This window comes from Dipteris shenzhenensis, chromosome 1 (genome assembly GCF_047967505.1).
Source record: "Dipteris shenzhenensis isolate YYH24624 ecotype China chromosome 1, Dip_SZ_1.0, whole genome shotgun sequence".
Lineage (NCBI taxonomy): Eukaryota > Viridiplantae > Streptophyta > Polypodiopsida > Gleicheniales > Dipteridaceae > Dipteris > Dipteris shenzhenensis.
Genome location: NC_141596.1, coordinates 38,769,729 through 38,784,306, shown reverse-complemented (window position 1 = coordinate 38,784,306; position 14,578 = coordinate 38,769,729). Strand labels below are relative to the sequence as shown.

Sequence of the window (14,578 nt, the reverse complement as noted above, 5' to 3'; positions counted from 1 at the left end):
ACTCTTAACAGAGATGGATTTCAGGTCATCTTTGAGGATGACAAATGTGCTGTCCGGGACAGGGAAGCTAACTATGCCTTAATGTTATCTGGTACTCTGCTGCGTGGGCTTTTTCAGCTTGATATTTTTCAGAAAAGAGCAGCTCATGCTTTGGCAATTTCTTCCCCTACAGTTGCCATGCAAAATGCAGAATTATGGCATGCCAGATATGGCCACATGCATTACAACAGCTTGATGACACTTCAGAAATTTTCAATGGTTGATGCATTGCCACCTCTTGAGATACCTCCTCCACATGCCTGTGAAGGGTGCATTTTAGGTAAAATGCATAGATTTCCCTTCAAGAAGGATGGTTCAGTTAAAGCTGTTCGCAAATTGCAGCTTATACACAGTGATGTCTGTGGTCCCATGAGGACTCCGTCATTGGGTGGTCATCTCTACTTTGTTACATTCATTGATGACTACTCCAATTTTACTTGGGTTTATGGGCTGAAAAAGAAATCTGAAGTGTTCACAGTGTTTAAACATTTTTCAGCCATGGTTGAAAATGAAACCGGGCTCAAGATACAGACATTACGCACGGATAGAGGTGGGGAATACCTATCTGCAGAATTTGATGCTTTCCTCAAACAAAAGGGTATTGTGCATCAGCTCACAGTCAAGCTGACCCCTCAGCAAAATGGCAAAGCTGAGAGGAAAAATAGAACCCTCATGGAGATGGACAGATGTATGCTGAAAAGCAAACACATGCCTCATAAATTCTGGTTAGAGGGTTTGATGTGTGCCAATTACATTTTGAACAGGGCTCCCACTAAGGCTTTAAAAACAAAAACTCCTTTTGAGGTCTGGAATGACAGGAAGCCTTCAGTGGATCACTTCCGAGTCTTTGGATGCCTTGCCTATGCACATGTGCCAGTTGAATTTAGGCACAAATTGTCAGATAAAGCCATCAAATGCATATTTGTTGGATACAGTGCAGAAAGCAAGGGGTATCGTCTCTACAATCCTGCTACACGCAAAATCATTGTAAGTAGAGATGTGATATTTTCTGAAAATTCAGCTTACACTCAGGCTGATTTTCAAATGCCTTCACCTTCAGAAGATGTATTTCAAGGGTTGCTACCCATTGCATTGGGTTCCCCTGCTGATTTTTCTGATCCAAATCAGAATTTCCAGCAACCTTCAAATGCTTCAGTTCCGCCACGGGATGTCATGCCTCCTCCACAGGAAGTGGAACAAGTGGTACAGCAAGAAATTGCAGACATACATGCAGCAAAAACAGTCCCAAACTGGCTGTTACAGACTCTCCGGGAGAGTAAACTTGATGCCCCGTTACCTGGCAGGACTCGCAGTGCAGCAAGGCACATGGAAGGTGCTAATTCAGTGGAATCAGCATATGCAGGTACTCTCCTTGATGAAGAGGAGCCTGCCACATTTGAAGAGGCCCAAGGTAATGTGCATTGGATGAATGCCATGCACGATGAGTTGCAGTCCATTGCCAAAAATCAGACTTGGGATGTTGTGGACTTGCCACAGGGTAAACATGCTATTGGCACACGATGGGTATTTAAAGTCAAACGGAAGCCAGATGGCTCCATTGACAGATATAAAGCCAGGCTGGTTGCTAAAGGCTATGCTCAGAAAAAGGGCATCGATTATGAGGAGACTTTTGCTCCTACATCCCGGATGACCACCATCCGATCACTAATTGCAATGGCTGCACATTTAGAGTGGAATGTTCATCAGTTGGACATCAAAACAGCCTTCTTAAATGGGGACTTGCTGGAAGAGGTGTATGTCAAACCACCTCCGGGTTTTGAAATTACAGCAAATGCACTTCAAGTCTGCAAGCTTAATAAAGCTTTATATGGGCTGAAACAGGCCCCTCGTGCATGGTATGCCAAGATACATGCCTTTTTGACCAGCAAGGGGCTGCACAATAGTCCTACTGAGAGCACCCTCTACATCAAGATGGATGGGGGGGAAATATTAGTCATCCTTCTTTATGTTGATGACTTATTGCTCACAGGGTCCAACGACGACAAAATTGCAGATTTCAAAACTGATTTGCAGACCCACTTTGATATGTCAGATTTGGGGCTGCTTCATTTTTATTTGGGGATCCAGTTCTCTCATGAGAAACGTGGCACTGTTATGTCTCAGTCCAAGTATGTTCAGAAACTTTTGGACAGATTTAACATGCAAGAGTGTAAGCCCATATCTACTCCTATGGAACCGGGGCTGAAACTCACAATGCATGATGCAGGAGAATCAGTTGATGCCACACTTTACAGTCAAGCTGTTGGATGCCTCATATATCTCTGCAATACTAGGCCTGATATTCAGTTTGCAGTATCTCAGGTGAGCAGGTATATGCACAGCCCTAAAACTATGCATTGGCAGGCAGTTAAGCGCATCTTCCGTTATTTGCAAGGCACCAAGTCTTTTGGCTTACTATTTCCCAGGGGGGGTGACTTGCAGATGCATGCCTACAGTGATTCAGATTGGGCTGGTGATTATGACACTAGGCAGTCCACTAGTGGCAATTGTTTCTTTTTGGGAAAATCTTGCATTTCATGGCTAAGCAAGAAACAATCTACAGTGGCTACCTCATCATGTGAAGCTGAGTACAGGGCAGCTTTCACAGCAACAGTGGAATGTGTCTGGCTGAGACGTTTATTTGCTGATCTTTATCTGTCTTTGGAGGGTCCTTCTCCAATTCTCACTGATAGTCAGAGTGCCATTGCAGTGGCAAAAAATCCAGTGTTTCATGCTCGCACGAAGCACATTGAGGTTCACTATCATTACGTCAGAGAGAAGTTACATGCAGGAGAGATCAGTATGATCTTTGTGTCCACACATGACAACGTTGCAGATATCTTCACCAAGGCACTACCACGTGAGAAGTTCGAGGCATTTCGCAGTGCCCTGAACTTATATCCATTTGGTGATTGATCAGCCTTGTACATGACATTGGCACTGCAGGGGGGTGTTGGAATTATATCTATAATTCAGCAGTGACCAATGTAATATAATAAGTTAGTTAGGGGCACTTTTCCCTCCTTTAGAGGTTTTTTCCCCTAACTGCAGTTAGTTCACTAACTATGGTTAGTGACTACTAAGGTTTTGTCACTATGACAAAACCTTATCTACACTACTTTGTGTTGTACTCTTTACACACTCTATTGAGCAACTACTGCTTCCTAGCTTACGACTCTCTCACACTCTCTTGCTCTCATTCTCTCTATAACCTGTTGGAATTATATCTAAAATTCAGCAGTGACCAATGTAATATAATAAGTTAGTTAGGGGCACTTTTCCCTCCTTTAGAGGTTTTTCCCCCTAACTGCAGTTAGTTCACTAACTATGGTTAGTGACTACTAAGGTTTTGTCACTATGACAAAACCTTATCTACACTACTTTGTGTTGTACTCTTTACACACTCTATTGAGCAACTACTGCTTCCTAGCTTACGACTCTCTCACACTCTCTTGCTCTCATTCTCTCTATAACCTTCAGGATGGTGTGCGGAAGCGGGACCAGGACCTAGTGCAGCAGGAGCCATTGGATGAAAAGCCACGAAAAGATTTTGACATCGAAATTTTCCAGAGGACTACGACCAGGGAGTTAATGGAGCATCGTCATCAACGTGTTGGCATTGGGCCTGGATGTGTCGGTGAGAGGGGGTGTTGGAATGGTCACCTCCCCGTCTGTAAGCCCCCATATGAGGAGAGCATGGGGGAGGTAGACCTGGAGATATTGGGGATGTCACATGGGCAGCACATGAGCTGCCATGTGCGCAGCTGTCAAAGCAAAAAGACAGGCGTACGGCCTGCAACAGGACCCTGTGAAGGGCGCACTGACGTCAGCTGATGTACAGACCTGTACAGCGCTGCACACGTGGCTGGAGAGAGCCTGGCAGAGGGCAGGAGCACATGGCACAGCATGGCAGGGCAAGGGCGCCTGCAAGAAGGGTCTGTTGATGGCGGAACAGTTGCAGCCATCCAGCCCTAGAAGGACCCAAGGGTAGGGCCCTATATGGGCTGCCCTTAGGGCCTGGCAAAAGCCCAAGAGAGCCGCCCTAGGTCGGCCAATCAAGGGCTGCCTGGAGGTCGGTTTACAGACTATAAAGTCGGGTAGGGAGGGGCAGTCTGGTCGGCCCATATTCCCCTACCAGATCGGTTTTTTCCAGCCCCTTGGGGCCTATATAAGGAGGCCATTGGGCCTCATTCATTCATCACTTGGAGCAGCCCTCAGGACAGCAGACAGGAGCAGCAAAGGGGGAGCCTTAGGCCTACATCCAGGAGGACAAGGTGACCTAGGAGAAGCTGCAGACTGAGCTAGAGAGGCAGCCCACCTGGCTTCCGGACAGCAAGATGGAAGGGATCTAGACAGAGAGTCTACATATGCTCGAGGTGGAGCACGCAGGCTCAGAGATCTAGAAGTGTCAGGCTTGTGGTAGAAGGACCTTCTGGTATTGTATCCTGTCCTAGTTTCTGGACGGACAGAAATATAAAGTGTTTCTTCTATATTTGTCTCTGAGCATTGTCTATTTACTGGCTTGCACATCTATGCACATAAGTTAAGAAGTTTGTGATTCCACACCCCACATCACACTGTGTGAGCTCCTGGGCATTACTATCAGTCTTCCGCTGTGCATACCCTCTGTTGGAAAGCTAAAGAGGTTAAGTCTCATCGCAAGGGACCGACAAGTTAATACCGTACTTGCAGCCAAGGGAAGTGTAAGAAAGATAGTGGCTGCAAAGGAAATTCCCGGCCAGCCAGAGAAGCAGATTTCACAACTCAGCATACACTGCAAGTAAAATGATAATTCCAGAAATGGTAACACCACCTTTCCATCAATCCATAAATTCTACCTACTCATGGTAAAAGTAGCTCCCTGATCAACTCATGATTGATAGTTCATACTCATAGCAATGCTCAAAAAAATCAATTGTGACTCCAATCCCCTCCCTGCCTTTCTAGTGTCAAAGAAAAGCCTTAGCATCAAATCATTTACTAATCCAATACCCCACCATGCTAGCACTGCCCATCCCAAAAAAAAGCGGGCTTCCCAAATGCATGTTCAATATCCCCCCCATATGAACACTCGCATACAAAAGCTTGATTCCTGCAGTATCCTGACTAACTTTTAAAAAACTTGCCTTGCTACATCTGGAGCTTAGTGTCAACAAACTTACCATATCACCAGAAGAGTTTGTACCAACACACTGGACAGACGAATTATGCCCTTTCCAAACTCTCACTGGCTTGTTCAAATACACTCGATCTGCAGCATCCTTTGATTTGATCACTGACAGCTGCAAATGAGATATTACTAACCATTAGTGGCAAACCAAGAAAACTGCCTTCTGAACCACCTGATTCAAATTGCTTAGAAGCCACAGTTAAGCAAAACGTTCACCTGCCAAACACGAATAGTCCGGTCTTTTGACCCAGAAACTAGCTTCCAACCATCAGACGCTGCTTATAGCATCAAGAAAATGGGTAAATGTAACCTAATTTGGCGGATGCCTTTGTTGAAATTTCTCTTCCCTCCCTGAAGTAAATGCAATGAGCAGTCTTTCACTTCATAGGAGATGCAGAACTCCATGCTTACCACCACACCTGATAGTCCTTTTAGTTCCTTGCTGTCAAGGCAATAAGTGACAAAAATACCTGCTGGGATAATTGTTGTAAGAGAAGTTATTGCGTCCGTATGGCCTTCCAGCAGTTGAGCTAATGATCCATCACCATTCCAAATTCTGTGTACATCCATTATTTGCAAATTAACGTAAAAGATTTAAAAAATCATGAAAGGCCCATTAAACCTAGTCAAACCAAAAGCAACTTTGAAAAACTTCCGCACAAAGAAGATTACCTTATAAAACTGTCATATGATCCTGTGGAGATAAAACTGCAAAACCATTCGCAGCTATTACCAACAGCAGATTGAAACCAAGGCATAACTCATGTGCAGCTTGTATTTGCTAAAAAACAACTTCCTTAGCGGAAATCCCATGCAGTATCTCATAACCTGCCCAATGTTTAGAAGCTCTCATATACAACAACGCTGAAATCCTTCTAAACCATACCCATACAGTTAGAAACGGTGAGCATAAAGCACATTGATCTTTCAGAAACCAATTTATAAAACGTAAAATAGGAATAACAAGTAGTTCAGAGGGAAAGAGTGAGGGAGAAGTACAACGGGGAGAGAGTGAGAGAGAGAGGTGACACAAAAGATGCGGGTGTGAAGTGATGAGCCACACCACAAACTCATAGGTTTTATTAGGATTAGGTTTTTCACCCTATGACTGTCTTAAGACAGTCATAGGTGTCATATCTTTAATAAAGGGGTGGCAATGTGCCTTTACCCCAACAACCTCCCACCTAAAGGCCAATGTGCCTAAAGGGGAGAAAAGAATAAAAATTACAGCAATATACAGTTACTGTATACAAGACCATAAAATAAGAATGGTCTCATCCTAATCCCATGATGTGGCGGCAATGTGCAAACCGCTCTGTAGGCAAGCTCTTAGTGAGCAAATCTGCAGGATTATCATCAGTATGCACCTTCACAAGCTCAAGTCGCTTGTCTTCTAGTACCTCCCTGATGAAATGATATTTCACATCTATGTGCTTGGTCTTCTGATGAAAGACCGGATTGTTTGCCAACATGATAGCACTCTAACTATCACAATGCAGAACTGGCATATCTCCTGTAATGCCCAAATCTCCCACCAGCCGAGTAAGCCATATTGCTTCCTTGCAAGCCTCAGTGGCTGCAACATATTCAGCTTCAGTGGTTGACAGTGCAACGCATTTCTGCAACCGAGACACCCATGATATAGCATAACCGGTAGTAGACTTCCGGTTCTCTGCATTCCCTGCATAGTCTGAATCTGTAAAACCATGCACCAATGCATCCTGCCTACCATAGCATATGCACAAGTCTTTGGTACCTTTGAGATACCTCAAGACACCTTTCACTGCTTCCCAGTGCCGCTTGCCTGGATTTGCCATATACCTGCTGATGACTCCCACTGCAAAAGCAATATCCGGACGAGTGGCAACCATGGCATACATCAAAGAACCAACTGCAGATGCATACGGAACCTTGGCCATTTCAGCCTTATCATCATCTGATCTGGGGCTGTCCTTACTGCTGAGTTTTAAATGTGGACGCAACGGGGTACTAATAGACTTCCCCCCCTCCATTTTAAACCTCTGCAGTACTTTGTCAATGTACTCCTTCTGTGACAGAAACAAAAGTCCCTTGGACCTGTCACGAGTAATCCGCATGCCAAGAATATGGTTTGCATCACCCAAGTCTTTCATGTCAAAAGACATATGCAGTTGTTTCTTCAAAGCACTAATCTCATGCTGAGATTTACTGGCAATTAGCATGTCATCCACATATAGAATGAGTAGCATCAAACTGCCATCCTTTGCCCGTTTGGTGTACAAGCAATGATCGGTCTCACACCTATGATACCCTTGGGACTGCATGAAGGCATCAAACTTCTTGTACCATTCTCTTGGTGCCTGCTTGAGTCCATACAAGCTCCTCTTGAGCTTACACACAAGCTGCTCTTTCCCTTTAACAGCATATCCCTCTGGCTGACTCATATAGATCTCATCATGGAGATCTCCGTGAAGAAAAGCAGTCTTCACATCCATCTGACATAAATCCATGTCCTCGTGAGCAACAAGAGCTAACACTGCTCTCAAAGTAGTCATCTTGACTACAGGGGAAAAGATCTCATCAAAGTCAATGCCTTTCTCCTGCTTAAATCCCTTGGCAACCAATCTGGCCTTATACCTCGGTAAAGCATTTGAATCCACTTTGACTTTGTAAACCCACTTGCATGGCAAAACCTTTCTGCCTGCAGGTAGCTGCACCAAGTCCCATGTATCATTTTGAAGTAGGGAGTCCATTTCTGACTGCATGGCTTTCTCCCACTTCCTTTTCTCTGTTCTTCCCATAGCTTCCTTGAAGCTGGAAGGCTCACCACAATCTGTCAGCATAATAAAATCAGCCACATTATTGGCTCCTGGAACAAACCTGTCAGGAGGCCGTTGTACACGGGTGCTCCTCCTAACAAAATGTTCCGGATTAGGCTGCTGTCTAGCCTGTTCGTCATGCATGACGGGTGGCTGTACCACCATATTTGGCTGTTCTACAGCCCCATTTGCTGGCATATCCTGTGGTGCATCATTGGCAAAATTATCTGGCTGATTTTCAGCCTGTATACCCTCTTGAACAGGGCTATCTGCAGCAGCCTGCTGCTGCATATTAATGGGCATTCTTTGCTGTCCGACATCATGATAAACAACCCTCCTGTATTCCACAGGTTGCACGGGTTCTTTGTGTACACTATCCTCTTTAAAGATGACATCATTGCTGCGTATAATCTTCCGTTTAACGGGATCCCATAACCTGTATCCCATTTCACCTTCGTCACCATAACCCATAAAGATGCATCTGGAAGACTCTGGATCCAGTTTGGTGCGCAGTTCTTTGCGTATATGAGCAAAGCACTCGCAGCCAAACACACGTAAGTGCTTATATGAAGGTGGCTTGCCAGACCACATCTCCTCTGGCACTTTCAACTCCAAAGCCTTGTTCGGCGACCTGTTAATTATGTGAACTGCTGTTTGCACGGCTTCTGCCCAAAAGCCATGGGGCAATGCAGCATAAGACAACATACATCGAACCTTCTCCTGAATAGTTCGATTCATCCGCTCACTTACACCATTTTGAGATGCATTATGAGGGGCTGTGAGTTCCTGTTTGATGCCCTTAGCTTCGCAAAACTGCACAAAAGCATGTGACACATACTCACCCACGTTATCGGATCTGAGGCATTTCAGCCTGCGACCTATCCGATTCTCAACCTGAGCGACAAACTTCTTGAAAGCATCTAAGGCATCGCTCTTATGCTTCAAGAAATAGACCCACACTTTGCGTGTGGCATCATCAATAAAAGTAATGAAATACTTTGCACCCCCTAGTGATAACTGTGGCATCTCACACAAATCAGTGTGCACTAGATCAAGCGGTGCTCTATTTTGGGGGGTTCTCCTCTTATGAGGAGTCATAGAATGCTTGCCAAATATGCAATGATCACAAGTAGGCAAATCTGAAAATGAAAGAGACGGCAGATAACCCAAACGTGACAGTTCTTGCATTCCTTTAACGGACATGTGTCCCAACCGGCTATGCCACAATGAAACCTTTGGCAGCTCGGTTATGGCAACAACATGATTACCTACACTGGAAACATAAAGAGGGTACAAGGTATCACTCTTAAAACCCTCACCCACTACAACCTGGCCATCAGTAATCACCCATTTGGAATCCCCAAATGTGGTGTGGTAACCACTATCATCTAACAAGCCAGTGCTAATCAGATTTTTCTTGATTTGCGGCACATGACGAACACCATCAAGCATAAATATGCGTCCATCAGGGAATACTATCTGTATACTGCCAATCCCTGCAATCTGACATGCATAGTTGTTCCCAAGGTGAACAACTCCATGAGTACCTGTGTAGGAAGTAAACCACTCCCTATGAGGAGTAACATGAAAAGAAGCATCTGAATCCAAGAGCCAGGTGTGCATGTCATGGCCATCAATAACCAAAGTATGTGCAATTACAGCAGAAGAGCATAGAACATCATGTCTGTCACTGTCACTGTCCTCTGCTGCAACATTTACTGCATCCAAGTCATCTACCTTGGCCTTGCCTTTGCCTTTGCTTCCACTGCCTGCATCCTTTGCCTCAGCCTTCTTGGCGTTCTGATCCCGTATAAACTTGAAGCACTTAGACTTCACATGTCCCTTCTTGCCACAATAAAAGCATTCGATACATGTTTTAGGTTTTTGATTTTTTCTATTTTTTTTCTAGTTTGTCATTCAGGGCTAGGTGTGTTGCTCACGTCTCTTCGTGCTCCTCAAGCTCTCTTGGAAGTTGGAATGTGCACAATTTTGTATTCCTATCATGAAGCTATTAGGTGAGTCCTTGTTTCTCTTCACAAGATAGCTTGTTTAATTACATAAATCATTTCTCATTTCTTCATTCACTTTATTTATTTAAAATAAAAAACCACATGGTGCGATGTAATTTGCCATGGGTTGCAAGAGAACTAGACAGAGGCTGTGAGATAGGAAAGTTGATATACCTAGTCTAGGTACAAGGAGGATGTTGAAGGCCATGGAAATCAATGATACAATATGAACAGCAATGGAAGATTCATTTGCAATGAATGTAGAGAGAGAGAGACAATGCCTGGAAAAATGCCTCCTTACATAGCGACTAGCCTCAGAGGCAGTAGATGCATAGATGTAGAGGGAGAGACAATGCCTAGAAAAATGCCTCCTTACATAGCGACTAGCCTCAAAGGCAGTAGATGCTTGGAAAAATGCCTCCTTACATAGCGTCTAGCCTCAAAGGAAGTAGATGCACCCATTCGAGTAGTGCCATTAAAATGTAGAACACGAGCTTTGGTTTTGAGGCAACAACATCAAGTCCTTTGGGGAATTAATAGGCTCATGTCCTTAGAAGATTTACCATGCACCTAAGGATTCATCAAGTGTGCACTCTTCCAAGGGTGCTTACCTTAGATTAGCTAGCTACAAAAAGAGGAAGTGAGGAAGTCATCACTACAGTGACATTTTTCTAGCACAATTACATGAGAATTTATCCAAATAAGAAGAACATTTATAGGCTACAAAGGGGATGCAAGAAGCACACATAACACATCATACACATGCTTGACTTAATGAAGGTCAGTAGTCAGACTTGCAGTGCTTAAATTTGGCATTATGCTGGTTAATTTTCATTTGCATCTTATGATTATATATATATATATATATATAGTTTTTTTTTGGAGGGGGGAAGAGAGAGAGAGAGAGAGAGAGAGAGAGAGAGAGGGGGGGGTAAGGGGAGAGAGGGAGGGAGGGAGGGAGCGAGGGAGCGGGGGGGGAGAGAGAGAGAGAGAGAGAGAGAGAGGGGGGGGGGGGAGGAGAGAGGGAGGGAGGTAGGGAGCGGGAGGGAGGGAGGGAGCGCACGCGAGAGAGAGAGAGAGAGAGAGAGAGAGAGAGAGAGAGAGAGAGTTCTTTTCTAAGCCTAGCGGTTGGAATAACAACCACCATGCTTATTGTAGTTCTGAAACAATGATTGTGCCATGTGTGCAGTGTGGTCTAAAGTACTAGTCCTAGCACATGAAAAAAATCCTCAGTCTACCGACAATAGAAAATTTCTTGTGTTGCTAATTAGTAACCCTTTTGCTGAGTCCTGCCTCTTTCCTGTACCTGCAAAGCATTTGAAGACTTGCTACCCGCATTATTCTTCCTGCTCATCTCCTCCATGAGGAGAGAGCTCTCTACATCAGCATATATAAGAGTGACATTTGAATTAGACAGGGTGGTCTTGAAAGTGTCCCAACTCTCAGGGAGGGTACACAACAAGAAAGTAGCCTTGAACTCCTCATCAAGGTTCAACCCCTGTGCAATCAGCTGTGTAAAGATGGCATTGAACTCACTCAAGTGTGAGGTCATAGCTGTACCTTCCTTCATGCGAAGATCAACCAGCTTCTTCAACCAGTACACCTTACTAGCTGAACTCTTCTGGGCATACAACTCTGCTAGCCTCTGCCATACGCCATAAGAGGTCTTTTCAGCCTGAACATTATACACAAGAGAATCACTGAGAGTAAGCATGATAGCAGCCCTCGCGGACAAATCTAGCTCCTCCCACTCATCATCTGACATCCCAGATGGCTTGACCACCCTTCACCCTTATGGGCTTAGAAATCTTCTTAAGCAGAAGTACATTCAAACACTGTTCTGCCCATAATGCATAATTGTGTGCCCCTTCCAACTTCTTTATGTTCAGAATTGATGATTCACTTCCCCCTGATGCCATATTAGATAAGGAAAGTACCTGACTCCCTGTAAGTCAAAAGAGACTGAATAAAATTCTGATTTCTCAGAAAAAACCTGCTCTATCAAGAGTCAGGAGCACTCACAATAGTGCTGTTTTTACTGTCAAAAATCTGCAGCAAAACAGAAAAGATTTCCTTCAGTTATTGTACCTTCTGACACACTGTACCGTGCTCAAATAGGCATAAAACAGTAATTTCAGAATGCTGCAGCTGTTCCACAAGTGCTTTAACAGTGCATCATCAGCTGACGAAGCACAAAACACTGCTGTCCTGATCACTTCTCCCACCTCAGATGAGGTATTGCACTGATTTTATATGCATAAACCACTTGTCATACACTGGTTTGTTCACCAAAAAAAAGCTCCAGACACTTCAGCCTGTCACAAACCTGCAACAGAAAATGGGACAAATCCCAAGCAATCACCCTTCTGCCAAGGGGATAAAAGGCATCTGAAGGTCTCAAACAGTAACCCAAGTGCTCTCAAGCAAAATCTGGGCAAAAGCCCCTTGATTTGACACCTGTACCAAGTGAAAAACACCTCAACACTGAGGTAGCATATAAAATACAGCGCTCTCCTGGCACTTTCACCTGACAATGCAATGCATAAACAGCCCTGTGTACACAATAACAACACAGATCCCAAAGTACAAACACTGAAGAGAAAATCTTTTGAGCACCGTCAACGATGGACAGTTAGGGGAGTAAACTCGATGCGCCCTGGCCAAGCGTGGCTCAACTGAGATTTTCCAAGGTGTCGTACACAAAATGTGACCTGCAGAAATGTCACTGAATACACTGCGGAAACAAGACCAATGTGGGCTCCCTAGCTCCACACTGCCTCAAGGCATACACTGCGTAAGCTTCCAGGCAAAAGCCCTTTGAAAATGTCACCCAAAAGCTGAGATTTGCACTCAGCAAAAGCATAAAAAATCCTCTGCAAAATCAAGGCATTACCTTCCCGAAACAAGATAACTGTGCAACCACCACACACTGTGGTACTAGTCACCTCAAGCACGAGGGACAAGAGTGTACTTGCTGTACCTCAAAAACACAGTTTGAAGGACTGAACAGCCGGGAATGCTCTCTCTTTGCCTTCTTTCCCCAAAGAAAAAGTGTTGTACTTGCTGTACCTGTGTACTGGCAGCACTGTACCTGCTGTACCTGTGTACATGTGCAGGGTACGAAATCCCAGAACAGAGAGAGAAAAAAAAAATTTTTGAAATGCCCTTCTCTGATGCTACTCCCTGACGAAAGTTTCTGACGCAGGTTCCTGTACGTACGGCAGCGTCCGTACAGTACGGACGCCTGTACGGAGTCCGTACGGCGGTACGAACGGCCGTACGTCCGTACACGCGCCGCCCTGTTCGAGGCCCTGAGCTAGCAGCAGCTAGCTGCTGATGGCGCTGCTCGACGCCGCCCTGCTGCAGCCCGCGCTGCGCCCTTGCTACTGCCCGCGCTACCCCGCTGCAACCCGCGCTGATGCCCTGCACTGCCGCTGCAGCTGCCCGCGCTATGCCCTCGTTGCCCCGCGTTGCTGTCCCGCGCTGCCCCGCTGTAGCCCGCGCTGCTGCCCTCGCTATCCCGCTGTAGCCCGAGCTGCTTGCACAATGCCAAGGGCACGAGTCCCGAGGGGGGTAGAGGGAGAGGTAGGCAGGGGTAGGGAGGAAGTGAGGCTGGCTCTGATACCAGTTGAGAGGGAAAGAGTGAGGGAGAAGTACAACGGGGAGAGAGTGAGAGAGAGAGGTGACACAAAAGATGCGGGTGTGAAGTGATGAGCCACACCACAAACTCATAGGTTTTATTAGGATTAGGTTTTTCACCCTATGACTGTCTTAAGACAGTCATAGGTGTCATATCTTTAATAAAGGGGTGGCAATGTGCCTTTACCCCAACAGTAGTTAATCCAAAAATGGCAAGCGCTAATGGACTAGCCATGAGTCTTATAACTTACCTTGAATGCCTTGAAATTAGCAATCATTGAGAAGGGAAGGTGGGCAAGACCTAAGGTCCTGAGAGAAGAAAGAATATGTAAAATCTTCCCCACAAGGGAGAAGGAAAATGAGCAGCATGTATTCCTAAGATGTCGGGCCTTTGCACACATCAAAGAAAAGTATGATGACAACAAAGGCAACCAGAAAAAATCTATTCTAGAAGCCGGCTACAAAGCTGGGAGGCTATCTAAAGTAAGTTTTGGAACACCGCAACAAGGTACTGAGACTAGCATACAAGCTAGCCCAAAGCAAGTCTTATAGTATTTTCTTTCAATGGATGTAAAAGATCACTATTTGTTGATAGTGGTCACCAATCCCATAGATCCGAAGGGTCTCAAGAAGACTTTAATACAGTCATATCACATCATATCCTCTCTCTCTCTCTCTCTCTCTCTCTCTCTCTCTCTCTCTCCTATCACCGGGCTTAGTTCTGCCCCCCCTCAGTGTCATGTGCACGGATTAGTATCTGACGTGTACTAGGGTACACAAGACTAGCTTAGGTAGCCTGGGGAGGCTTAGGGTTAGGCAGGCCCAGGGGTTCAATTTTCAGTGAGCCGATGGGAGCAAGTCTAGTTCCCTAGAGCTAGGTCTGATCCTGGATTGAGTCGTGGACGCACGCCTACATCTTAGCG

At 45.2% G+C, this 14,578-nt stretch overlaps 1 protein-coding gene across 4 annotated transcripts in view; it reads right to left on the bottom strand.

Annotated features, from left to right (window-relative positions):
- The window catches only part of LOC147905803 (Transducin/WD40 repeat-like superfamily protein), a 375,013-nt gene that overhangs the window by 339,297 nt on the left and 21,138 nt on the right, over positions 1-14,578 (bottom strand). For all 4 annotated transcript variants that reach the window (XM_087374759.1, XM_087374768.1, XM_087374750.1 and 1 more), the window contains exons 4-7: positions 5,882-5,917; positions 5,680-5,765; positions 5,426-5,484; positions 5,202-5,321 (exon numbers count right to left, since the gene is read on the bottom strand). In XM_087374759.1, coding sequence (XP_087230885.1) covers positions 5,202-5,321; positions 5,426-5,484; positions 5,680-5,765; positions 5,882-5,917 — 301 coding nt within the window. The remainder of the gene's footprint in view (positions 1-5,201; positions 5,322-5,425; positions 5,485-5,679; positions 5,766-5,881; positions 5,918-14,578) is intronic.